The sequence below is a fragment of the Parus major genome, chromosome 2 (assembly GCF_001522545.3).
Source record: "Parus major isolate Abel chromosome 2, Parus_major1.1, whole genome shotgun sequence".
NCBI lineage: Eukaryota > Metazoa > Chordata > Aves > Passeriformes > Paridae > Parus > Parus major.
The window spans coordinates 59,678,271-59,704,313 of record NC_031769.1 but is presented as its reverse complement, the minus strand read 5'-3'; the positions used below and the strand labels follow the sequence as shown (position 1 = coordinate 59,704,313).

General features: G+C 36.7%; 1 protein-coding gene across 3 annotated transcripts in view; it reads left to right on the top strand.

The window, feature by feature from the left end:
* The window catches only part of CDKAL1 (CDK5 regulatory subunit associated protein 1 like 1), a 376,796-nt gene that overhangs the window by 157,611 nt on the left and 193,142 nt on the right, over positions 1 to 26,043 (top strand). For all 3 annotated transcript variants that reach the window (XM_015617399.2, XM_033512031.1, XM_033512032.1), the window contains exon 9: positions 12,702 to 12,805. In XM_015617399.2, coding sequence (XP_015472885.1) covers positions 12,702 to 12,805 — 104 coding nt within the window. The remainder of the gene's footprint in view (positions 1 to 12,701; positions 12,806 to 26,043) is intronic.

The following is a 26,043-nucleotide window of genomic DNA, read 5'->3' as shown; positions in this document are numbered from 1 at the left end:
AGTCAGTTAAACAAAACGAGGAGTTACAATCACAGAGTGGTTTGAGTTGGAAGGGACCTTAAGGATAACCTGGATCCAACCTCACTTGCCATCCCCAGAGACACCTTCCACTAAACCAGGTTGCTCAAAGGCCCATCCAACCTGGCCCTGAACACTCCAGGGTTTGGGGCATCCAGAACTTCCTTGGGAGCCTGTTCCAGTGCACCCTCACAATGAAGATTTTCATCCTTACATCTAATCTAAAATCTACTTTCTTTCAGTTTGATTTGTGTATATTCTTTTAAATGAACCTTACTGCTAGTTAGGTCTCAAAGGTAATATTGCTCTACCTATATCCACCTAAAACTCTAGCCTCTGCTGTCCTCCTACTCTTCTTTCTTTAGGAGTTTAAGGTTTATGATATGTCTTACGTATATGTGGAATACTTTATGAATGTTGTTGAATATTGTACGCTCAATTATTTTCTTATGCAAACAATATGTGGGGAGAAGTATAGTTCTCTATTAAAGTGAAATTATGAGAGTAATACCATGAATACTCAGTAAATACAGTGGCTTTTTTATTTTAGTCTAGAGGAGCTTGAATGGCTTTATTTTCCAAAAGGATGAATGCTCCTCTGTGAAGCAAGGCTTAGAGACCTATCTCCATCAAGTCTTGTGAGACTGGAAAGTTTGATTCTATAGTTTGCATAAACTGCCTTAGACATGAGCACACACAACGGCTTACTGCACATTTGCTCATTGAGGGGGCTTTTCTTCGTTGTTTACACAATACATTCACCTTCATTCCCCCCTAACCCCCATCCTTTTTTTTTTTACATGTGGTAAAGGTGTGTTTGCAGAAGAGAGTTTAGGATTTTAGCATGAATTCAAGTTGAGTGGATTCAGAAGTTGACTTCTGGCCCTACGTAACTCACAACAAAACTTACTAATTTAAAATTTTGGTTTTGGTTAAAGCTTGTTTAAATTTTGGGTTGAATTGAATATTTCAAAGGAATATGAAGGGGCACAGATATACTCCATTCAGGGAACTAAGTTATGGGCACACATCTGCTCACACTCATATGTGTGGACACAAATCTGGAGCAGCAAAAGTCCTTGGTCTCTAGGAAGGAATAGTGTTCTTGTTAGGTTCCAGGGTCTCCAAGAGATGAGATCAGCTGTGGTGCGGCTTGTTCCAGTACTTGATGGCTGTTGTGGTATAATACTTCTTTGGTCTAATGGTATTTTCCTTGGTTTTGCAACTTGTGTCCATTGCTTCTAATCCTGAGACCTTGAACCTCCAACAGCTTGGCTGTGCCTTCATTGTATCCTGCCATCATCTGCAGCAGCAAGAGCTCCTCATCCCAACAAAGAACAAGCCAGTTTTCTTTGTGAGGTTCCTGTAAGCCCCTTTCTCCAGGCTATTGATGTCCCTCTGAATAGCAAACCTACCTTCCAGCATGTTAAGTAATCCCTCCTCTCCACTTCTATGTTTGCTGCTGATATATTACATCCTTTCACCTATATTATTAATAAAGTTGGGAGATTTGAGTGCCCAGAGCATCAGTCAGCCCCTGAAGAACACCAATACTAACCAGCCACCAGTTAGACTTCACACTGCTCACCACATCCCAGCAGTCCAGCCCATTTTTAACCCACTCTGTTGAACACTTACTCAATCCATGTCATAGAAGTTTGACTTTACATATTCTATAGGAGCCTTGCAAGTAAAAAAAAAAAACAAAAAAAACAAACAAACAAAAAAAAAAAATCAAAAAAAACCCATGACATATGACATCCCCAGTCTTCCCCATCCAGCAGGGTCAGTCACCACCTCTTTGTGGAAGGCAAGGTCAGTTCATGTCTTTCTTCAGAACTCAGCCTCTCAAGGGAAATGTCTGTTTAACCCATGTCTGTAAAAGCACATAAACATATTGTAGTATGATGTCATCAGCCATATTTGTGAAAGCATTCCTGCAGGGAAGTAACTGGTTTGTGTTCCTTGCTACATCAGCTTGATGGGTCTGTTCAACAGCCTGTCCTGAAAAACCCCTCATCATCCAAAAGGCTGGGTCTTTTAAAGAACTTTGTTAGAGGTGAAAAAACAGTTCAAGTCAGCCATTGCAAAGATAATGTTGTAGCCAGATGGAGATGTGGAAATATGAAAAAAGCTTTCATTTTGAGTATTGACTAAAGCCTGTAAACAACTGAATTGCTGAGCTACTTTGTGTTTTGTCTGTCCATTCCTTTTTATTGTTAAGTCTTGCTTTGGATGACTAGAGCTGCCTCTTGTGTATTTTCCAGCCTGTAATGTCTAGAAGGCTGTTTAGATCCTGAATCCCCAAGAGGTTCTGTGGCCTGTTTTTAATGCTCTGATTTATGCATTAAGTGCTTTAGTAATAGTCTTTCTGATTTTCTTTTAAATGACTGACCGTAACTATCTGAGTTGCAATGGAGGTGACAAGGCAAAAAAAAAAATAAATAAATCTTAAGTCTAAAACTATTTGACCATCTTTAAAAAAAAAAAAAGAAACTAGAAAATTATGTTTTCTGTCAGAGCTGGCAGCAATTGAACTGGAAAAGTTTCAGGCTCACCACAGACTTGAGTAGTTAGAGGAAATCAAAGCATACAAACACTGGCCAACTAGCTTGTAAGAATGTCAGACCATTCCAGTCACTGAGGCATGGGGACACTGCAGAAGAGTTACAAGCATACAGGTCCCCAAATGCAAGACAAGAGGAACAAGTTAAGAAAAAGGCAGGGAAAACAACACACTAAAGTAGAATAAAACATCTGAGGAATCATTAGAATGGGAGAATTTTAGAGAAGTAAAGCAGATGAAGTTGTGTTTAGTAATGAAAAACTATAGTTTCCTGTTTTTCTGTACTGTCTCTAGTTTTAAATTCTGCAAAACATAGTTAAATACATTCAAACAATAACATTACAGAATAATGAAAATAAAATAATTCATAACTGTTAGTTAAGTAAGAAAGTTATGTCCATGGTCTGCCAGACTCAGGTCTGTAACTGTGCAAAAAGGGGATTAATTTGCTTCTGAAAATCCCTTTGGAGACTCTTAAAGGCAAACATAAGGGCCCTAGTTTAACTTTCTGTTTTTAAAAGAAATCAGTCCATGCATCTTATGAGAAAAACTGTTTAAATCAGTCCATTAAATTGCTTGGGATATCTGAGATTTGGGATTGGGCAATTAGTGTTGAAATATGTGGTCTTCTTTCATTTTACATGGATGAAGTAATGTATAGGGAAGAGTATGTATTTGAAGCATGTATGTAGCTAGGGCTGCACAGACACCTTTATTTCTCAGCAAGACTAACAATTTTATTGCAAGACAGAAATGACATTTAGGAGCAACAGCAAAGTATTAATTGCTTGGAGCCTTCTCCACACTGGAGTTTCTAACAGTCCTGCTGCTACCACAAGCAGTAGGACATTTTGGGACAGAAAGCTTTATGTGGATGCAATAATTTTTTTTTATTTTTTTTTGTCTATTTGGCATTAGGCAACTGGTTAACCATATCCTAACCATTACATTGTATAGAAAGTTATTTATATCAGATTATATAGGTATAAAAGGCTATGATACAGATTATATAGTTATATAAAAAAATCATGACTTAGGTTATATCAATATCAGGTTATGTATATATATCAGGTTATATTGATATCTTATAACTCAAGCTATATAAGTACCTTGTAACTTTGACCTAAATTATATAGGCATCACTAGATTATAAGTGGTGAGTTTGTTTTTATTATGTAGTTATTTCTATTATATTACCCAGACAATTGAGATCCATTTTCCCACAGACATTTTACAAATGCTTTTTTGGAAATTGGTCTGATGGCAATCTCAGATAAAGTCTAAATTAAGCCTGGTAGTTTTAGTGTTGCCGAAATGTAACTTTTTTTTTTCTTTTTTCCCCCCAGGATGTTTTGACCAGTACAAAAACAATGCCTTTTATCCCAAGAATCTGTGTGGTACCTGCTGTATGTTACAGAATTAACTGCAGCTTAGTGTTTCCTGTGAGATTTCACCACTCTAAAAGGGTCTGTCCCAAAAGCCATTAGGAAGTAAAAACAATAGCTCTTATCACAGGCAGTGGTCTACTTTTCAACCATGTTTTCTGTGGGGGTGATTCAGGAGCTGCTAATGTTGTGAAGATGTATGGTAAATGAAGTGGATTGGTTATAGAAGGACGCTTGACTCCCTTTAGCCTTCTTCCAGTCTTAGAGATCTGCTGAAATGCTTCATTCCTGAAACGGAGCTTTACACATGCTCATTATACACACCCACGCCCCTAAAAATCACAATGTAAAACTAAATAGTAGTATTTCAGTGAAAACTTTGAAAGCTTGATTTTAAAAAGCTTTTGCAATTGTTCATTGCTAACCCAATTATGTTTTTCAGCGCATTCGGTGTAAGTTTTGCTAAGTCATCTGCCCCCCAGTAGAATATTTTAAATACAATTGTAGGATTTGTTGCTTTAAATACTAAGGCAGTTGTCAAGTCAAATCCCTCTGCAACTTTATAAATTAAAGCAAGTCTCCAAGAATCCTGTCCTCAGAGGTCGTTTTCCAGTCACTGCTGTTCATTAGGAAGGATCTGAGAGTAGCAGTTCTTTATACACGGTGATAAAGTGATGTTGGGATGTTCTGCCACTGCATCTCTGGGATTAGCTGTGAGCAGATTTCTAAGAAAGTATCTTTTTTTATCTGAGATTTTTCTGCCATAGCTCTTCATTTCTACCCCCTTCATTGCTACTATTTGACTGAGACCAGGAGTCGTCATCTTCTAAATATTGTTGCTGTTTATGAAGTGCTGAAAGAATTGATGACTTGTAGTTACAATGCCGTGGCATTTTCTGCTCCACGCAACCACAGAACCTCATTTGTCTACCTGTGCTGTTTTAGCTGAGTCACTTTCTTGATATTAATGCCTGTCTTGATCTTCCCCCAAGGCTGAGTTCTACATAGCCATGCAGCTATTTGGAAATATTTATAAAATAAGTTATGTTTCTGTGAATCATAGGGCTTTAGTTTGAATGGTAGAGGAAAAAAACATTGCAGTTTCCAGTAAGCATCAAGCACTGCAATGTTTTGGGTCAGGATGGAGAATGCACATATGTTCACCTTAACAATAGGATGTTTTATCTTGTAGTATCAATTTAGAATGCCTTAATACATTAATGCAGTTGCAAAACTGTGTGGCCAGAGTAATTAATCAATAAGTTCTTTAGACAAACACTGAGAAGTGCCATTGATGCACTTAATGTTAAATCATTGGCCTTGAAGTGAGCAAGGTGAATGTAGATGATATAACCACACAGCTGTGACCTTTGAATCACCTGCACTTGACTGTAGGAATTCAGTTTCGGAAAATGCAAATATTGAAAGTACGAAATTAAATCATATTATGGCTTATCAAACCAATGGAACTACCTTCTCTCCAAATTCCTTTTGATTAGTAACAGTGGGACATTACCAAATAAAACACTGGCTTCAAAGATATTTAGAAGAATGAAATTTAATGCCCTTTCTTGCCATTTTGCTGAGCATGGCATGAGTAGCAGAATAAAAATACAGCATCTCATGGTTGTACTTTGAGAAAAATGTGTGCAGTCCCATGTGTTATATAATATTGCTTGAAGGGTCGTACTATTTTCTGCTAAAACTCTTTTGAGAGACTTTTTAGGCTGGCATTGCACTTTCAGCAAACCTTTATCACAGCATATCTCTAAAATACTTGGCTACAAAGATAAGTTTAGACAAGTTCTGTTCTTATCATATCGAAAATGTTGTACCCTCAAGTGTGTGTGTGTACCTGTGGCTGGTGTCCAAGCTCAGTCTGAGCAAGCTGGGATACCAGAAACAGTATTTCTGTAATAATGTGGTTTGCTGCTTAGACTAATTAGCCTTTATGAGAAATTGTTTGCCACTGTTTCAAAAGTATTTTAAATCCTGAATATTTTTAAAGTGAAAACCACCTCCCATGCCCCAAATATTTGTAAGGAAAATATATTCCCTGTCATTCTGGGTTGAAAAGCTTTATTGTAAAATGTGAAAACTTCAGACCTTCAAGGAATAAGAACAGTTTCCTGAAAAGAGATCAGGCATATTTGGCATGCTTTTTTTTTTTTTTTTTTTTTTTTTTTTTTTTTAGAATTTTCCTGGGAACTACTTTTTTCCCCCCCTGATTCATTAAGCTATGCTTGAGGGAATTTAGGTATTTTGGAAGTAAAAAGTAGACTTCACAGAGGTAGAATGCTAACAAGTATTACTGGCATTTAATTCTATAAATATAGTATGATATTTTACTATAAGTATAGTGTAAGTGTTGTTAGGTTTTCATAACTTGGTATTCTAAGCAGGAAAACATTAGCAGAATTCTGCTAGCTTTTGATGAATAACTTGTGACTAGCTTTTCCTGCTGGGAGTATGTATTTTGGGTATTTCTTTTGCTCAGTCAGGCCTGCAAAGGGAGTTTTTTTCTCTGTATTCACACTACAGAGCATTTTTGTCAAAATTACATTTGATAGAAGCTGTAAAAGTATCTTATAAAAGCATAAATCTCCTCTCTAACCTGTATTTTGAAGCAAGCAAATGATGTTCCTTTTCAGGAAAACCATAGTTTTAATACAAAATATTCTTGGCCTGGAGCTTTTGAGACCACCTGAGGAAGTCTGGCGGTAGATGCAGAGAGATGGTTTGGGAAACAGTGATGAGCAATCTTTCCATGTTTGTACTGATGTAATATGCCAGGCATGTCAGTGGTCAGTTCTGCAATACTGGCAGATTTTTATTTTCTTTTTAATGGGGTGAGTGTCATTAAATCTTGAATATGTACAGCTAGTCAGATCTCGTAAGGCAAATATTAGTTTTTTAGTCTGAATTATGATTAAATTTTTTAATGGAATTTTCCAATTTAGTAGACCACCTCGGAAGCAAGCAGGATTTTACTGGATTATTCCAGATATTGAGGGAACACTTCCCCAGGATCAACCACCTGCAGAGTAGCTGAGATCTTCTCTTGACACTATCACAGCATTCAGCTCTCCCATCTTGCTCACAGATGTATGGTCTTTATCAGTCACATGTAATTTGAGTGACACACACACTAATGGCTCATCACATGCTGTAACTGAGCTGTCTTCTGATCCTTGAATGAAAGATATCTTTTACTTTTCATATCTGAGGGTGGAATTTTGTCTTGACTAAACTTAGTGGCCTAAGTCCTATTAAGAGGAACCAGGATTTTGTTCCTCATGTCTGCACTCTCATGTTCGTCTGCTGCTAGATTCCACTGATTAGTCCCACTGAAGGAAAGTCTTTAAATAAAGTCTGCTGTATCATAAGCATTCTTACTCATAATTAGTTCCATCTGTAAGGGGGAGTCTTTCATGTTAAGTGTGTGTTTTATGAGGGATATTACTGTTCTGAAATTGAAGAGTCTGGTTAGTATAATGCACAACATGAATACATACTAGCTAAACATTGTGAAGACCGCTGTCTACAAGAAGACCTATGTCTACAAGAGAATTTTAGGCACTTTGCCAAAATGTTGATAATGCTCAGTTTGGTAAGTGTTTGAGAAGTTTTTTAATTAGCCACATGGTAGTAATTTATCTGTGGATTGTATTTTATCTTGCTGTGAATAGTTCTGTATATTGAGCACATAGCTGATTAAAGGTTAATAATTCAAAGCAAAAGGTTAATAATTCAAAGTACCTTAATCAGTTTAGTATGCTGGAAAACCAGAACTCAGTGTTTTTTGTTCTGGAATTGCTATAAAATTTAGCCAAAACATATCAGTAATTACATACACAATGGTCATTAATTACTGTTTTCTACAAATATCTGTGATTTCTTTGTGCAAAAAGAAAAGCTTTGACCTGCATTAACAAGAATTAACATTTACAAACCAGCTATAAATGCTTGAAGAAGGCTCCCAGTTTAACACAAAGCAAATACTCTTTTGCAGCTACTGGCTTCTTGGCTGTTTAGTCATGTATTTGAGCTAGAGCTGTGGTAAAGGCTGGTTTTTAAGGAGATGTTCGTTTTAGGTGATCCACTTGGTGATGGATGCCACTTAGTAAGAGGCAGTGCTCAGATTCTCTGAGTTCCCAAAAGCCTTTTTCCACTTGATTGTCTGTGGTCTGAGTATGTGGCAGCATGGCCATATGAGTAATTTGTTATGCTGGAAACTTGGAGCGGAGGATGGCTTACTAGGGAAGAAACCACTGCAGATCTTTGATTATACTGATGGTTTGTTTTAAATTTCTGTTTTCAAGAATTGGTAATTCTTATATCTGTGAAAAGTGGTTAGTTCAGCATTTTTACAAATAGTTTGAATCTGCACCCTTTTGTTGGTCAGCTTTAGCCCAGAAGTTTATTTCCTTTTCCCAGTTGGTATTAACAAATACGGTACCAATAGGATATAGAAGTTTTGTCTCCGTTGCTTTGCTTTCTAAAACTGATCCTTTTTTATGTTACATCTAAGTTTGTCTCTGGTTTTGTTATATAATCTCTTTAAGTACAAAAAAAGGTGAAAAACTAAATTATTTAGGCCTACCTAATACTTCTATTTTATAGTAGGAATAACTTAATTACTGCAGTAAAACTTGAAAAAAGTCTGCCTCCAGGTTCCAGCTTTCAGCTCCTACACCAAAATAAATCAACAAACCCCCTGAAGCTGTACTTAAAGACCATAGAAATAAATGTCTTGGAAACAATACCACATAATACTGTGATTATCTGAATAATATTGTGAAGGTAGTGGAAAATGTAATAATTCTGTGAATATTTGGAAAATACCTTCCTCTTTTTTATTCATGCTGCTTTCTTCACATTTCCATGTTCTCTTCATGACAGAGTTTACTGAAATACCATAGAAGAGCTGCTGTTACTGCATTTTTTTCAGGTAGCACAGTCTTGTAGGACCAGGAGCATTAATTGAAGATGTGAAAATTACATTTGGAGAGTAATAATTTCAGTATTTGGCAAATACTGCTACCCAACTGCAGAGCAAAATACATAGTAAGGAATGTATATGTTTTATGTTTAACTTATAAGGAGAAGAGAGAAAGAGGTAACATGATGTATTTTATAGATGCACCATACATGATAAGGGAACAGAAAAATTTTATGTATATAGCATAAAATATCCTTTTTACTGTACATCAATACCAGTTTAGATTTTAGATCTATTTAGATCTATTATACAGGAGTAAGTTTAGAAGTTTGTTTAAATAACTTACTATATTACAGTTTTTATCAATCTTAGGATGAATTAACACACCTGAAAATCTATTAAAAACATTGTTTTTATTCAAGGTTACAGTTCAAGGTAACAAAAAATTTGTGATTAAGTTTTTGTTGGAACTCTGAAGACAGAATTTGCAAATTTAAGGAAATTATAAAAGTTGTTGTTGGATTTTGTTGTGTATGGTGTTTTTTTTTGTTTTTTTTTCCTCTAATCTGAGCTTAAATTTGAGTCCAAGAAATTTACTTTATCCCAAGATAAAAATATCTTGATGCATCCCTTTGTTACTGATGGCTGACAGAATTATCTTTTGTGAGTGAAAATGCCAGTGTTAAAGTAACCTGCTGTTCAAGAGGCAGGATTGTTGTAGTAAGATCTCTTCTTGACCTGAGAAGTTTGGCAAAATAGCTGGTAAGTTTATTTTCTTGGAGAAAACAAAGGTTAATATAGTACAAAGGTTAGTACATAATAATACACCTTTTGTGTTTTGGTTCCAAAAGGGCAGACATACTCATTCTGAAACTGATTTTATGTTTCCTTGACTGATCCATAATACTTCTTCTCTGTGTAGCTGTGTGGAAAAAGGCTGGTTTAGCTGAATTAATTATGTGGAGGGAGAGGAGTGTGACAGTGGGATGTCAGGATGGGAGGCTGCCTAGAAATGAGGTGCTGGGTTGAATGGAGAGTTGTGCTTTAAAAACATAGTTACAGAAAGAAAATCAAGAAAAGGAAAAAAGGAAGGGGACATGCTTTGTGTAAGGGCAGCATGGAGAGAAAGAAGCACCCATGGGCTTTGAGGGAAAGCCGTTCATGGCAACCTTTAGATGACACTGACCTAGAATAAAAACATTTTCATTTGGTGCGTAGGTTACACAGACAAATTATAAACCAATGACCTGCTTACACTTTCTTGATTTCAAGTACTACCTTTAGCACTACCTTATGCTTCAGATCCTGTGCAATGAAAGGCTTTTTATTTGCAGAAGAAAGGTAAGATACATCTGATGAATAAGTTGTGTTTGGGTGGCAAAGAATCACATATTTTGAACAGGATGTAAAGATTCAGATGTAGGGATTTTTTCTGTTTTTAATAGCCAGTTGGATACTTTACTGGCAACCTTTTTCATACACATTTCTAATTAATAGAGCAGTCTGATTGCTGCTGTTAAGCAGTGTATTTTAGTTTTCTGTTCTCAAGTGGATGCTAAAATCTGATGTTTTGGTCTGATAGGCACAAAAATAATATACATATCTAGTCTAGCAGAGAGAACCACAAACTACCTAGATGTTCTCTTGCAGAACTTAAGATTCTGAATGGAGAAGGTCTCAGGGCTGAAGGGATGTGCAGTGGCAGGAGGGCACCTGAGCAGATGTTCTGGGAAGTATTCTGCCCTTCCTGAACCCCTGCTTATGCAAATGAAGCAGAACTAACCTGTGAGGGGAGTCTTTGGAGTTTGCAAAGCAATAATCACATTGTCATGGAGATGCCAGACATAGTAATAGTAGACAATATATATCCAAGTAGTAAGCACAGTGTGTAGCTGGTGACTTCATCAGAACTTACCCATTACTATCTGCCTTTTCAGTATTGTTTTGAAAGTTCTGTGGTATTAGTTCCTAGTATGCTGTAGTTGGAACATTTGCCAGTTCTGGCACCCTTTTCTTATCCTGTTTGATATCTTCATTGATGGTCTGAATGAGTAATCCTCAATAAGTCTACGGATGACACTAAAGTTGAGCTGGGGTGTAGATCTACTGGAGGCTAGGAAGGATCTGCAGAGGGAGCTGAGCAGGCTGGGTTGATGGGTCAAGATCAACCGTATGAATTTCAAAAAGGCCAAATTCTGAGCCCTGCACTTAGATCACAACAACCCCTTGCAGTGCTACAGGCTGGGAGAAGAGTGGACAGAACACTAACTGGTGGAAAGGCATCTGGGGGTGCTGGTCAACAGTGGCTGAACATCAGCCAGCAGTGCCCTGGTGGCCAGGAAAGCCAATGGCATCCTGGCCTGTATCAGGAGCAGTGTGGGCAGCAGGAGCAGGGCAGTGATTGTCCCCTGTACTCAGCACTGGTGAGGCCACACCTCGAGTGCTGTGGTCAGTTCTGGGTCCCTCTCTACAAGGAAGACTTTGAGGGGCTGGAGCGTGTCCAGAGCAGGGTAGTGGAGCTGGGGAAGGGTCTGGGGCACAAGTCCTGTGAGGAGCAGCTGAGGGAGCTGGTGGTGTTTATCCTGGAGAAAAGGAGGCTCAGGGGGGACCTTATCCCTCTCTACAACTGCCTGAAAGGAGGGTGCTGCCAGGTGGGGGTCTCTTCTCTCAGGCGACCAGCAACAGGACAAGAGGAAATGGCCTCAAGCTGTGGCAGGAGAAGTTTAACATGAACATCAGGAAGAACATATTTACTGAAAGAAGGCCTAAGCATTGAAACAGGCTTCCCTGGGAAGTGGTTGAGTCACCATTCTTGGAAGTGTTCAAGAAATGAACATGCCACTTAGTGCTGTGGTTTATTTGACGTGGTGGTTTTCAGTCCTGTGTTGGAGTTGATGACCCTGGAGATCTTTAATAGCCTTAAAAATTCTATGACCTTATGAAGCTGTAACCTTTTTATTATGAAAATGGACAGAACTTACAGTATTCTAGTAAGCATGAACAGTATTAATAATGAGTTTTTTTGGGTCTGTGGGGTTTTTAGAGCTTAGGCTTAAATGCTTTAATCTATAAAAAGCTAGAGCAATATCAGCTTTAAAAAGGGGAGAAGGGAAAAAAAGCACAAAAAGCTTACAATGAGAGGTAGTTGTTGTATGTTTTGGTCTTTCCATCCTTATACTCTAACTTAGGCTGCCTTTAGTATATTGTCAGGTAAATTAAAAACAATCACGTTATTCCTTCCTTTTCTTGTAGAAGTTTTCATTAGTTCCCCAAATTTTTGTGCCAAGCTGTCATTCTATTTGGTGATTCTGTTGGTGATTGCATTATTTGTTCTATTTATTCAAGCCAAAGAAAAGTAGGAAAAACTAATTTAAATGTCTTTTCAATAACACACTGAAAAATCTACTTTCAGCCTTTCAGGATTTTTTTCCTGTATTTTTGTGTTTGGATTAGATTTTTTATGTAATAGAGGGGTCAGAAACCTGGAGATTCATCTTCAGTAGTGAACAATTATTAATCCTATTCTACCTTTCTAAAAAATTCCCACTCTTGGGTTTTGTGTGTGGTTCCCACTGATTGTTTTTCAACCTTTCATTTAAATGTGAAAGATATTTTAAGAAGTTAGGACAGCAAAATGTTCTTCAAATGATTCCATTGATTTTAAAGTAGAATACTACTATTTTCTGGTTGTAGATATAAAAACTCATTTTTCCAGAAGTACTTAATAAATACAGCTGTGCATATAAAGGCTTTCTTGGTTAGAAACTGAGTATTTTCATTTTCTGAACAGGTGTCTCAATGCATGTACCTACTGTAAAACTAAGCATGCCAGAGGAGATCTAGCAAGTTACCCTATTGAAGAACTGGTGGACAGAGCCAAACAGTCTTTTCAAGGTAAGGAGTTTTAACTCTACAATAAAAGTCAACCACTGAAGTGTTTCTGGGCTTACTTTCACACATAATGGTTGGGGTACAATATGACTCTGTTGTTAACAGTCATAGTTGTGTCTCGTAGTGCCTTTGTGGTTGAAAGCCATACTTTTGTTATGGTGTGCACCACTATTTAGAAAATGTCGTCTTTGAAGTATTTTATTTTGATTTTAGAATTGTTCAGGTGATGTTGTGTGCATGCATCTTTTTAAGGTCATGTGGAAATGGTAAAATTTGGTCATTTTACTCTGTCACTAATTTTTTTAAGAGGGTGATGGAAACCTTTTTTCATTCAGCTATGAAGTAAATTTCATGAGACTCACAAGGATTCTTAAATCCAATTTAGGCATACATTGCTTTTGCTGGTAATTGATTTAGTGGAGAGGTTCTGGAATGTTTCTGAGGCCCATACCAAGCTTGTCAGCTTTTAAGTTCAGTAGGATATTTGCAATGTCACATGGATTCAATCAAATATTGTTTTTCTTGCAGTACACTATCTGGGGCAAATATCTGTCTAAAGCTCTTGTAGGTCTGGTAGTTATGGTAGCTTCATTATATATTAGTGTTTGTTCTTTATATCTAAATTTTACCTGTATTTCGAAAATACAGATTTCCAAATTATGGCAGTATTCATTGTGAAGGCACAGGTGGTGTTTGTTCTGTTTGTGTGCCATTTTGAAAGATTAAAATGTACATTAAAAATACTTGGGTAATTCTGGTGTAGAGGCTGCTTCCATCTTTGTATTAAATACTTGGAATCAAAAGCAGTAGGTGCAGCATTTGATGTCACATCCTCTGTGGATGTACAGACAGTACATCCATTGAGCTTCACTCAGGGCTCCAAGAGTTGCAACCATTCTAGTAAGAAGTCTCCAAAAATTGAAAGTGTTTTTAAATCTACCCTTGCTTCGGAGTCCATAATGAACCTTATTTAGGCCAGTGATGAACTTTTGTCTATTCCTATCAGTAGTATGCAAGGAAGTGCCTTTTTCCTAATCAGAGCCCGTATTCACAAATTCTAAGCTCCACATTATGTACACAGAAAGTTCTTGCTTAGGGTTGCAAATGCACTTTGCTTTCACTTTTGTTAAAACCCAAGCACCTGTCTTTTTTTCTGTGAAGCTCATCTGTGACTGCTACTAAATTTTTCCTATTGCTTAAATGTGTTCAGTTAATGCTTCATTGCTGTGAATTGGATTGTCTGATAGGATTGTCTGACGGGAATTTTGTCGTGGCAGATTTTTTGGTTTAGTAGGATAAGTTCCTAAAACCTGTATACATATTATGAAATTATCAGTAACTGAAATAGAGGATGCATAAATATGCTTGTTATTTAGGTGGAGAAGCAGTTAAGGAAGCATGTTTCAGAAAGCTGGAAGTTTTCAGTAATGTAAGACAGATTTTGAAGTTGGCAAGTATCTACTGAGAAGGAGAAAAGCTGCCATTTATAAGCAGCATAAGAAGTGTTACTCAGCACTATATAGCTGTTCTAAAGAAACTTTGGGCTATTCTTCAAAGAAGTATGATAAAGATAAGATGGGCAGTAAGTCAGGATTATGACCTTGATTAAGTTAACCATCTTAATTTTATTTAGATTTATATGATGTATGGAAAGAAAAAAACCCCAGACTTGTCTGTCTTGTTATAATTGTACTTATGTAACATCAATTCCACATTATATTAGCATTAAGATGTATTTACTTGGCATAACAAGAAAGAAAACCTCGAGTTTTGTTTGTCTTTGCAGTTAATGAATGTGAAATTTTGGAAAGTATTTTGAACTTAAGTATTGTACATTTGGATTGAAAAATCAGTAATTCAGTTCATCTGTTGTACTGTGGCCTTTATTATAAATATCGACTCTTTCAAAATAATTTGATTTCTAATGGAAAAAGTTGCCCTTAAGCTATTGTTTTGAAATTTCTTGAGGAAATGCTGTGACGTTTCTCACAGCAGCCATCTCCAGGGAGTTCTATTCTTGTTTGGCCTTGCACTACTACCTCTGTTAGAGGACATAAGGAAAGAAGCAAGTATTTATTCAGTTGTAAAATGTCTTTGCCTCCAGCTTTCATATACTTAGAAATGGATGAAATGGTCAGATACTCAGTTTGCAGTGCGTGGAGAATTTATTACTGCCAGCTTGCTGCAGCTGTGGGCTGCAGGAACTTCATCAATCCAGTGAAAGATTTTAGCAATTCAAAGCCATTATTCAATTTCTTGCTGAGTTACTGAGCCACAATCTCTTTAACAATCACTTCTGTTTTTGCAGATATATTGCTGAAACTCTAGTTAAAAACACAGAGAGGTACAGATGTGCCATGAAAAGTTTTTCCACTTTGAAAACTGATTAAAAAGAGGTAGCTGAAATCACCATGATTGACCAATATCAGTCTATTTATTGTACTTTTCCAACCTCTGAAATAAGTTGTTTTTCTTTTTGTATATTATTTTAATAGCTTGAATTCAATGTAATGTGCACAAAAATTTGTAGATTTCTTGTACACACTGCCTACTTTCATAATGCCTTGGAGTAAATGTTAAGGTGTACTGAAATTGAGGGGGATCTGCATACTTTTGCATAGTTTATGTTTCCTCTCTGACCTCCATAATAATTTTGAAGTTACAGGTCACATGAACTTAAATATTTCACAAAATTTCATTAACAAAATAATCTATCTCAAGTTGAAAGCAGCTGAGTTTTTTCATTTTTTAACTTTATGTTTTTTCTGTAAACTTCAACTGTTATTATGTAGTTTAATTTTTTTACATGGGCAGCCATGTCAAATCAGAATATATAGCAGACTTCTGTAGGAAAGCTAGTAAAAGAAAAAGCATTGTGAAATACAGTAAAGTGGTCTTTGAGAGGAGAACAAATGTCTACTGTAAGGCTGTTTATGCAAAGTTTTTCTGCAGCTGATTGTACAGCACTTTCTTTGTGTCATCAATTTATTAGTAAGTTTTTTTTTCAAAATGTGCTGTGTCATGTTCAGTGCTGTATTTTAGAGGATTGCATTTACAGTTATGAGAGGGCTCTTTCTTTCCTGCCCAAAGAAACTTTATGTATAACAATGTGGTTTTGCTTAGTGTATGAAGTGGAAGGCTGGAGGAGCTGCCATTGATGAACAGTGTTCCAATGAGAGACAAAAGTTAAACAAGCCTGAGCTTTGAAACTTTTGTGGAGTGGTGTCCTGGGATGGCTTTGGCTAAATTGCAGGACTTGAAATTGATTTTTTTCCTTAAGTGGGACTTTCATTATCATAAAAACCCTACATATTGAGAGACTTTCTGAGCAAAGACAGTAAGTATTTTATATTGCAAGCAATTTTGTCTCATTCAGCACACTAAGTTAAAAATATAACTATTTTAATGGAACTAGCTGTTTTTTCATTCTAGTTTAGAATGAAAACATTCTGTATGTACCATGACAAAATCATACTTCTTAAGCATTGCATATCTGTTGCAGATGTCAGGAAATATACTGCTGTTAAAATACACAGCATTAAAATACACAGTTAATATAATTAATTACTACATTAGCTTACTTTATGGTAACAGTCAGGACATTCAGAAGAAATTCTGTCTTGTTGGTAAACACCATTCCTCAAACTATGTGGAATGATTGCATCTGGATGGATAATTGTAGATATCACTTATTTCTCTTCCATTATTAGCATGATGGTTCACTGGCATGCATGGTGTTGAGTTCTGAGTAGCACTTCTGTTAATCTTGGGCAACACGTAGCATTACAAAGCAGGGGAGCACCAAAACTAAGATTCTGAGTCTTGAGTTTCATTAGTTGTCTTAAGCAATTATCCCTAATCTGGTAGACTTTAGAGTGTTGAGAGTTTAAAGGAGATTAATGTAAACATTTTTCTCTCTACAAGTTTGCCATAAGCAAGTGTTTATGGGTGATAATAGGGATTGTTTTTATATAATGTGATTGGTTTCCAGAGCTTTTCAGAAGACTGTGAGCTTTGCTGAGGACCTCTGGTTTTAGTGGTTCTGATGACGTACTGTCAAGACATTCTGCTTTGTTCCTAGTAGCTGTTTTGTCCCTGCACAACTACCAGTAAATTCTCTGTATGATTTCAGGGCAGCTGACAGTCATGAAAGGACGAGTATAAAGTATTGGCAATGTTTTCGTTTCCCATTGCTTAGCAGAAGCAGTACCAAACCAGGATGCTTGGGCCACGCTCTCTGTAGTGGGTTTGGTCTCTGAACATGCTGACAGAGAATGGGTGCACAGTTGCCCAAATGGAACCTGGGCTGTGTAAAGAGGGTCCTTCCAGAGCTGAAAATAACACTGTAGAGAGAGAGAACACTTGTATCTGCAGATCTGACTTAGAGACAGAGGAAGGAGGAGAATGGTGACTGTTTATCTACGACAAATCTTTTCTGTCAGCCTTTATACTGACTTCTACAGAACATAGACGTTATTCTAATATTGTTCCTGAAGCATAATTTGAAATTTCATTCCAAGGAGCTTGTCTCCTGTATTTGAGATACTTTGATAAAAAGCCTTTCTTTGTTTTGCTGTGCTTTTTGGGTGTGGCCACAGAGCTAGGGGTTTTTTTCATTGCTGTTCTTAAGTTTATTAAAATTCTTTCTGTTTAGTTTTTTATGTTTTACGAATGTTTCAGGTTTCTTTACTGCTGACTTACTGCTGCTAAAGCACAGAATACTTAGGCCAAGACAAATATTTTTGTACCAGTGTGTCGTTTCATACTTAGGTGGGATAGCATAATGAATTAGTTCTCGTTGTTCACATGTATTCCCCTTCCCCTTCCCCTTCCTTTCCATCAGTAGAGTAGAAGCAGCGTCACCAAGTATGTGAGAACTACTGCGTAATATATATAGACACATATAACCAATGTCATATAGCAAAGAGCTATTTTAAGGGATAAAAATGGCTTTCCAGTAGTGGATTGCAATATTTGAGATATTTTCAAACTTCTTTTGAGTGAGCAAATTAGTTTAGTGAACTTCCTTCTTGGCTCTGAAGGAAATTGCCTGTTATCTTCTTGGTACACTTTTTTCTACAGTCAAGTTGACCACTGTGTTAGTGTTATTTCTGTTGTTTTCTGCATGTTCTGTTGCATAAAATATTCCTTTGTATTATTTTTAATTTTACTTAAGAAATGTAGTGGCAATTACATTAAATTATTGGTGTTTAGGTTTTTTCCCCCCATTGCTGTCTCCAACTTATTGAGAAGGAGACAGGGAGACAGCAGTGCTGATCCCTTTTCTGTGGCATCCAATGTCAGGACACATGGGAATGCCTCAAAGCTGCATCCCTCAGGGGGAGTTTGGACTTCACATGGGAAAATATTTCTTTACCAAGAGGGCACTCAAACCCTGGAATAGGGTTCCTACAGTGGTGGTCGGTGCCCTGAGCTGGTCAGTGTTGAAGAGGCATTTGGACAACACCCTTATTAACATGCTTTAAATAAATTCCTCCATTCATTTTATTACGACAGTTAAGTACTGTGAAAATGTATCTGTGTGGGTTTTATGCTAATCCTTTATTTTATTAAAAATTGTTGCATTTAAAAATATAATTATTCTCTGCATGTTTTTCCCTTGTTTTGCACATTTTTACTTGTTCTTTTGCAGTTAGCATGGAAGTCTCCTTCTGAGATGGCCAGATGTGAGCTGACTTTGAGCCAAAAGCCATGTAGCCATTCTTGTGCATTTGTAGTGTGTTGTGTGTGCAGTCAGTCCACTGCTGTCAGAATGCTTCAAACCTACTGCACACGCTGGGTGATAGACTCATGCAGAATAAATTCGGTGTTTTCAAAATCTGTTGCCAAAGGCTGATCACTCTGTAGTGCACTTGCAGTATGTTTGATGTTGTCATCAAAATATTCAACATACTGATCATCTCTGTGCCCTCTGGCCACAAAGGATTCTGGGATTCACAACATGCCACTATTTTTCACAGAAACACTAAGAATCAGCAGAAGGCTCAGATTTAGTTTAATATCTTGTTAATATTTTCATTAAAGGTGTAGAACATGACATCTTCTAATTTAATAGCTGCCAAGAACTTTCAGTAATATAATCTTGCTTCCATTTCCTTATAAGTCTGTCAAACTTTAATTGATATTTCTAGCTAAAATCATCAAATTATTTGCAAGAATTACATTTGGGAAAAAAATTTATTTCTGACAGGTTTAGAAACTAGAAAAACTTACTAACAAGTTACAGAGGCCTTCATGCCTTAGTGTGGCAGATCAGATACTTTGCCCCAGGTTAGTTTTTTTTTTATTATTATTTTTTTTAATTAAATTTTGTTTTTGGCTCAAGTGGGTTTTGTGGAGACTCACTTGATTTTGTCTGTTAGATTTTGTAGGCATTCTCCATACCTCAGCTTGGTTTTATGCATTATGTTTTTTTCTCTTGCTGCCAAGTCTGCTGTGACACTAGGCACTAGACATGAGGGAAACCTCTTTTGCTCCATGTGTCAGCATCTTCTTCCACTGTTCATATGGGATTTAGTCCTGTCAAACAGCCTGGTAGAGCAATCATACCATGTGAGTTAATTTGCCAAAAAATCATGCCCATGCCTCAAGACATAAATGAATCACAATAGCTTTTGCAAGTATGTGGCATAACATGCAGAGCTATAATTGGGCCATTTGCTTTAAAGCAAAACCACTTTGTCACTCATTGCCATTTGTAGAATTGAGATTTTATTGTGTAAGTATTGTGTACCTGTTTAAAAAAAAATAAAATGTGGCCCCAAAGAGCTTGTAATGTGGCAAGCTCTTACTTCAGTAAGCAACTGAAGTAGAGTAACACATGATTGTATTCAGGATAATAAGAGGTTGGTCACTGTATTTGTTACCATGGCATTGTCTCAGGTCTTCTATGGGATGACAGAGGAAAACTTGTTATTTAGGGAAGATTGGAAGGAAGATAATGCATTAAAAAGGAGTGGTCATTCATTTAATGAGGGGGTACCACCTTGGAATTTGCAAAAAATCATGTTTCTATAAAGATCTTCAGCAGGAGTCAAAGTCTCCATGTGCTGCCTTGTGTTTCTGAAAGTAATATTTTCTCCTCTATGGGGATTATTATAAGCTTGAATAGCTTTAAATATATTCCTTGGATGCCTTGAAATGTTGTTCATATCATGGTTGTCTGTTCCAAAACATAAAGCATATTAATGCTGTGACATGAAATGAAAGGCATATTTTTTAAAAAATCTGGACAATTGCTGCTTTAGGGTGCTGTTCTCTCTCTAAGTGTTGCCAGAGGTACGTAGGTATTGTCCAGAAGGGGACTTGCCAGATAATTTGAAACTGTTTCCAAAATGTCTGATAGTGTGACCAGATAACCTTCTTGTCTCTATCAAATTTATTCTAGTAATGGTCCTTTTTTATCAAGTCTTTTTGACTCTGCATGGGTTGTTGTAGTTTACAGTGTTGGAAGTAAGGATTATAAATTGAATACGCAGATGCTTACTTTGCATGCCTGACTAAGAATCCTAGAGACAATAAGACTCCACTAATCTCTTACCTTTGGCAGTTTCAAGAACCAGAAAAGTCTGTCTAGCAAAGGTTGTATTTTTTAATTCAGCAGAAAAAAAAAAACAAAAACCAATTTTTGTTCACATTTGCTCTATGTAATTCAGTCTTCTCATTCCTTTTTATTTTCCTACTCAAATATTTACATTTGTGCTGTTAAAATCCTTGAATGACAGCCAGCCTATTTAATTTCAATTTTTATGAAAAAGGGTGCATTTTATTTTTGTTCAAAATAAAAGTGTAATAGAAAAGAGCCAAAAAAGAGATGTATACAATTCAAATTACTACTTGATATTATACCTTAGGCTATAGTTTCAGCTGTACTTTCAGTAAGCATTGCAAATAGAAGGAGCATTTCTTGGCCATCTCTTCCCTCCCTTTCCTCCTCCATCTGTCCTCCCCATTCTCCCTGTTGCCCCCTTTTTCTTTCATCCTTTCCTCAGGACACCTGCTTTTTGGCTGGGAGAGTTCCTTGTGTAAATCAGGCTAGGGAACTGATCTGGGGTAAAACTGAATGTGTTTTTAGAAACCTCAGAGGGTGACATTAGTAATTGATACAGGTTGAATCTTTCAAGATGCTGACATTATAGACGTACCACAATTCTGCAGTGTCTTAATGGAGCAGAGGACTGGAGGGATGTCTGGGAAAAACTACATGTAGCAGTCTGCCCTAGCTTCTCTCTCTCATCACCCAGCTGCTCTTTTCTAGGCCAGTTAAGCTGGCTTTTGGGGTGAAAAATGTAATGCCAGCCACACTGGGCTATATTCTCTCTTCTTCCAAGGACAGGAGATATTTGTTTCAGCTTCACCGGGGAAAAGAGAGGGTTGAAACACACTCTGGCCTCCATACTTTTTTAACAGAATGTTTGGCTCATTTGTGGCTTGTTCAGAAGAGCTCATCAATCTGATGTTTGCTTGAAATTATTCTTTTTTTCTTTTTTTGGAAAATTTGTTTATATTATGCAAGAAAAGCGTATGTTATATTCTTTCCATGCTTATTTAGTGGAACAGCAGCAGAAAAAAGCTGGGTAGCATTACTTGCTTGTTAATTTTATTTATAAATTTATTTTTGCTAAGTTTGCATTATTTGAAATGGAGTGTAAACCACAAGGTTCAGTAATGCCAAAGCCAGTAGTTAACTCCTTACCAGGCAGATTAAGTTGGTTTTCTGTGTATTTAGTCTTGAATTTAAACAGAATTGGAATTAAAGCATGATGCACCTTTTAAATAAATGTGATTTTCAGAGGGGAAAAGTTTCTATCTTTAATTTTGCTTAAAATTAAAGTGGAAGTTTGGTTTTTTGTGGCTTCTTAACCATGGAGATATTAGAATTTTTTTCACTCTGTGTGAATATTTGTTCAGCTACAGGAACTTGTGTTCATTTGATGATACGTATTTTACTCATGTATTTAATGCTGGTTTTGTAAAACCTGGATTAGAAGGTTTTACAAAACCTTCTATTATTCCTCTATAAAATTATTATAAGAGTATTCTCAGGGTCAGCTTTGCATGTTATGCTGCAGTCAGAAAGCCCCCTGAAGCTTTCTATAGCTTCTGTGAAAATATCATGAGAAATTTCTACTGTCAAACAGATTTGGTGACCGGAACCCAAATCATTAACTTGACAAACCCGATGCACTGTGTTGCATCATGCTCCTACCAAGTTGAGGTCCTCTTTAATGTGTCCAAAGTTAATTTATCAGAATGCAATAATGATTCCTTTTAACATCTGGTAAGTAGTCTCCTGCTGGCTAGCTTGGCCTTGTGTAGGAACAAACCTTAGCTGTTCTGTGCCACTGAAACCTCCTACTCACAAGGTTACCCAAGACAGTATCTTCTGCTGTCTTCTTTCTCTTTGCTGTGGGTATATGAAGGATTTTTTTGAGACTAGGAGTGAATTAGGATCTCTCAGTATAAAGTTTTCCCACTTCCTTTCTGTGTTTTTTTTTTATGGGCTAAATGAGTTATGCATGCCCCACTACCCCTTCTGCTGCAAGCTGGCAGATGTACTGACTGCTTCTTAAAACAAAGAGCAATGCTGGATATCTCAACACACACCAGCTTCCAAGGCATTAAATGAAGCTAGCAAAAGCCAGGTACAGAACAAATTGCAGTGAGCTTCTTAATCTCATAGTGCAGGTAAAGCTGAGAAATATCCTAGCATGGTACATAATGGAAGCTTGAGCATGTGGAAGAAATAGGACAGAGGTATGGAAGAAGAATCCATTTTTAAAAAATAGTAATGAGTCTTACGTCGAGTGTTGCAATTTTCTGAGTGTTCAGCAATCATTTATGCTGTCTGTATTTATACTCTCCACTAAGCATTCTGTGGGAGAAGATTCTAGGCTAAGCTTAATGGTCTTACTTGTGGCTATTAAGCTGTATTTCAGCATGTCACTCATTTCCTTCAGTGTACTTTATATGAGTGTGCCTTATGCTTCCACTGTTGCTCTCAATCACCTTCTATGATGAGGGCTCACCTTCCATGTGGAGGTTGGATTTTGTGGCGATTGACATGTTGTGCAATACCACTGTGACTCAAGCCGTGCCTTCTCTATATCTAATGCTAATATAAGATTTCAGTTTTTGAGATTAATTTAGTAGAAAACTAAGAGCTGTTTTGATCTGAGATAACTTTCTTTCAAAGACCTTTAAAAGTGTTATGTGATTAAATGATAAAGGTGCAGCTTACAGAAGCAAGAGACTCAACATCAAGCAACTCAACTCAGCATATCTCAAGTGTAAATTGTAAGTTATAAAAAGAAATTGTCTAATCTTTCCTGCTGTAGTCAGTGAAGTCATAGTGAGAGTAAAACTCTGGGTGGTGATGAACCCAGTTGTGACAGGGAGAGAATGTTGAGACAATATTAAATGTATCTTATAAAAAATAAATTTGCAGGCTTGGTCCCAGAGATTAGATGTGTCTCTCTCATAGTTAAGAGTTGTCCCTTCTTTTTTCTAACCCTCCCTTGAGTGCCTCCTACTATGTTAAGATAAAAGGCAATGTGTTAAAATATTTTGATGCCAGCTTTAGACATAGTGCTACAGTGATTGTGATTGTTCATGAAATAACAGGACAGGACTAGGTAGAAGAAAACACTACTTCCATGCTGCCCTGTCATCGTTCATACCATGTAATACAAAGACCACTCGAGCAACACTTCTTTTAAACAAAATATATTCTGCAGTTTTAGCAGCCTTCTGAAGGGAGAGAGTTATATCGTATTGGATGCATCAGGGGCTTTTTTCATTAGACAAGACATGGTTGCAGTTTTTCTTGTTTTTAAGCCCTTTCACATGTGCAAGTGTCTGTGTTCAAAAAATGATGTTCTTATTACATGCTACAGAAGTGACAATTTAGGTGTGTTTTGCACTGGTACATTTTAGGGAGCTCTGTGGCCTCTCTAGTCTAAATCCAAAGAAAATAGACCTTAAAACACACTTAAGAGTTCTGTACTACTAATTTCGTAAGCTCAGATATTAGGGAGATGGCTTTTATGCACAGTTTGGTTGTATGTGAAAATAGATTAGGAGCAATCATGATGAATGACACAATTTTTTTTTTCTCCAATATTGCTCCATGAAAATAAAAGCTATGATTCGTACAGATATGTGGAACTCCTGATGTGCACGCCAGGGTGTCTTGATAGCTTTAATACATGCCTTTTTAATGCTGTGTATATTGTGCAAAAGTACTGAAATCTGAAATTCAAATGTTGCACGTAAGCTAGGTGTAAGAGCTGTCAGTGAGAATACTTGAGAACTTTTAGGAAGACACCTGTGAGAACAAGTTGTTTCTGGACAAGTTGCTTCTGCTTTGATTTAGGATAACTGTATTTGTGACCTGTTCATGGTTTGTTTTCATATATGGGCCCAATACCCTAAAGAAAAAAAAGGAAAAAATAATGCTTTTGTTCCTAGCTTATTTGTAAACCAGGTCAGATACCCTTGATTAGCTCTCAGCTGGAGCATAATTTAAATCCTGACAGATTGAACCTAAACAGCAGGCTTTTTTCAGATCAGCCAAAAGATAGGGGGAGAAAAATAAAAGCTATTTTCAGTTCACAAGCAGTACAACAGTACTGAATAAATCTGCAACTGTTAATGAATAGCTATTTCAAATATTTACAGGAGGCAAAAGAAAAGAAGATTGGCATCCAAGGCAGCTGTGCCCAGGGAGAGCTATTAAAAATAAACGTGATAAATGATGTTCAAGTGCTCATAGAGCTGTCAAATATCAGAGGTACTCAAAGTGGAAAGTGTTTATACTCTATGGCCATGCTGCTAGGCATTCTGGACAGGGATATTTTTTCCAAAAATTTTTGCAAAACTAATTTAGCAGATCAAAAGGGGAGAGAGGATCTAACACAAAACATTCCAGAAACTTTAACTTTTCGCTACATTAAAATACACAAGTGCTTATTTGCTTTGTAGGTGAGAAATGAAATTATTTTATACATTTAATTATTTCCACACAGAACCCATTTCTTTAGTCTTGATTTGTAATAAAAAATGTTATGAGAGTTTATGCTTGTAACAAAATCCATCACTTATTTTTATGATGCTTTCAGTCTTCTGTATTAGTGGATAGTAATGATGATGAGGGTCCATGAGTGTTGCACTGATTTTGAACACAACTTGAAAGATTGCATGTATAGTAAACAATGAACTTCATGTGTTTTTATACACAGAGACTTTCTCAGTTCTTCTAGAAGGTATTTTTATATCGATTTTTAGTTCTGAGTTTAATGTATGTCAGTTGACTGGAAATTTTTTAGTGCAGACATTTTATTTCTTTACTTTACTGTGAAAATAGTTTATCAGAAGCTGTCAGGCTGGTGACAAAAACTTGATGCCGTATATGCTGGAGATGTACCAAGTGCAAAGGACATGAAAAGCATGTCATGACTTCAAGGATGCTGTAGTATAAATCACATTTTTTGTGTATGAATATTGCTTTCTTTCCTCTTGTATTTTGTTTTTCCCTTTTCAAAAAATGAATTATAAAATGTGGTAAGACACTAATCTCAGCTTGTCTTAGAAATAAGTTCCAGTCCTGTGTTTGAGGGGTAAACAAATATGGAGTACGTGTAACTAATGTATTTTTACTGGAGCACTGCAGCAGGCCCATGTGTTACAGTGACATGCATCACTGACTTGCATGTGCATAAACTCCTGTCCTTTAATGCTGAAATTCATTTTGGAATGAGTATTGGCTCACCTGTCTGAACCCATTGTGGAGAACAGGCTGAATGGTGTCAGTTTTGTATTTGGTGTCTTGAGCTTTGGAAGTGTTTCTTAGATTAAGTGTCTGCTGTTGTCACGATGAAGAGGAAGAAGAAATTTGAAAGTGTCTCATTCCTTAAGCTGAAGACATCTTCATTGTTAAGAAAATGGCTTCATGGTTTTCTCAGAAAGTTAAGTTTTAGCAAAATCTTCAAGATCTGCTTCTTATCAAATTGGGGTAAGCAATGCAGTGATGGTGGAAAAAATGGAACCTACCTAAGCCTAAATGTTTTCCTCTTTTTTTCAGGTTTTATCTTTCCATGCAATAGCAGATGTCATATACCATTTAATATACCACTGCATAACAGCAGAGTTTCCTAAAACGATCAAAGGAGACAGCAAACTCTGGGTCAGTTTCCTTCATATGGTGGCATTGAAGATCACTG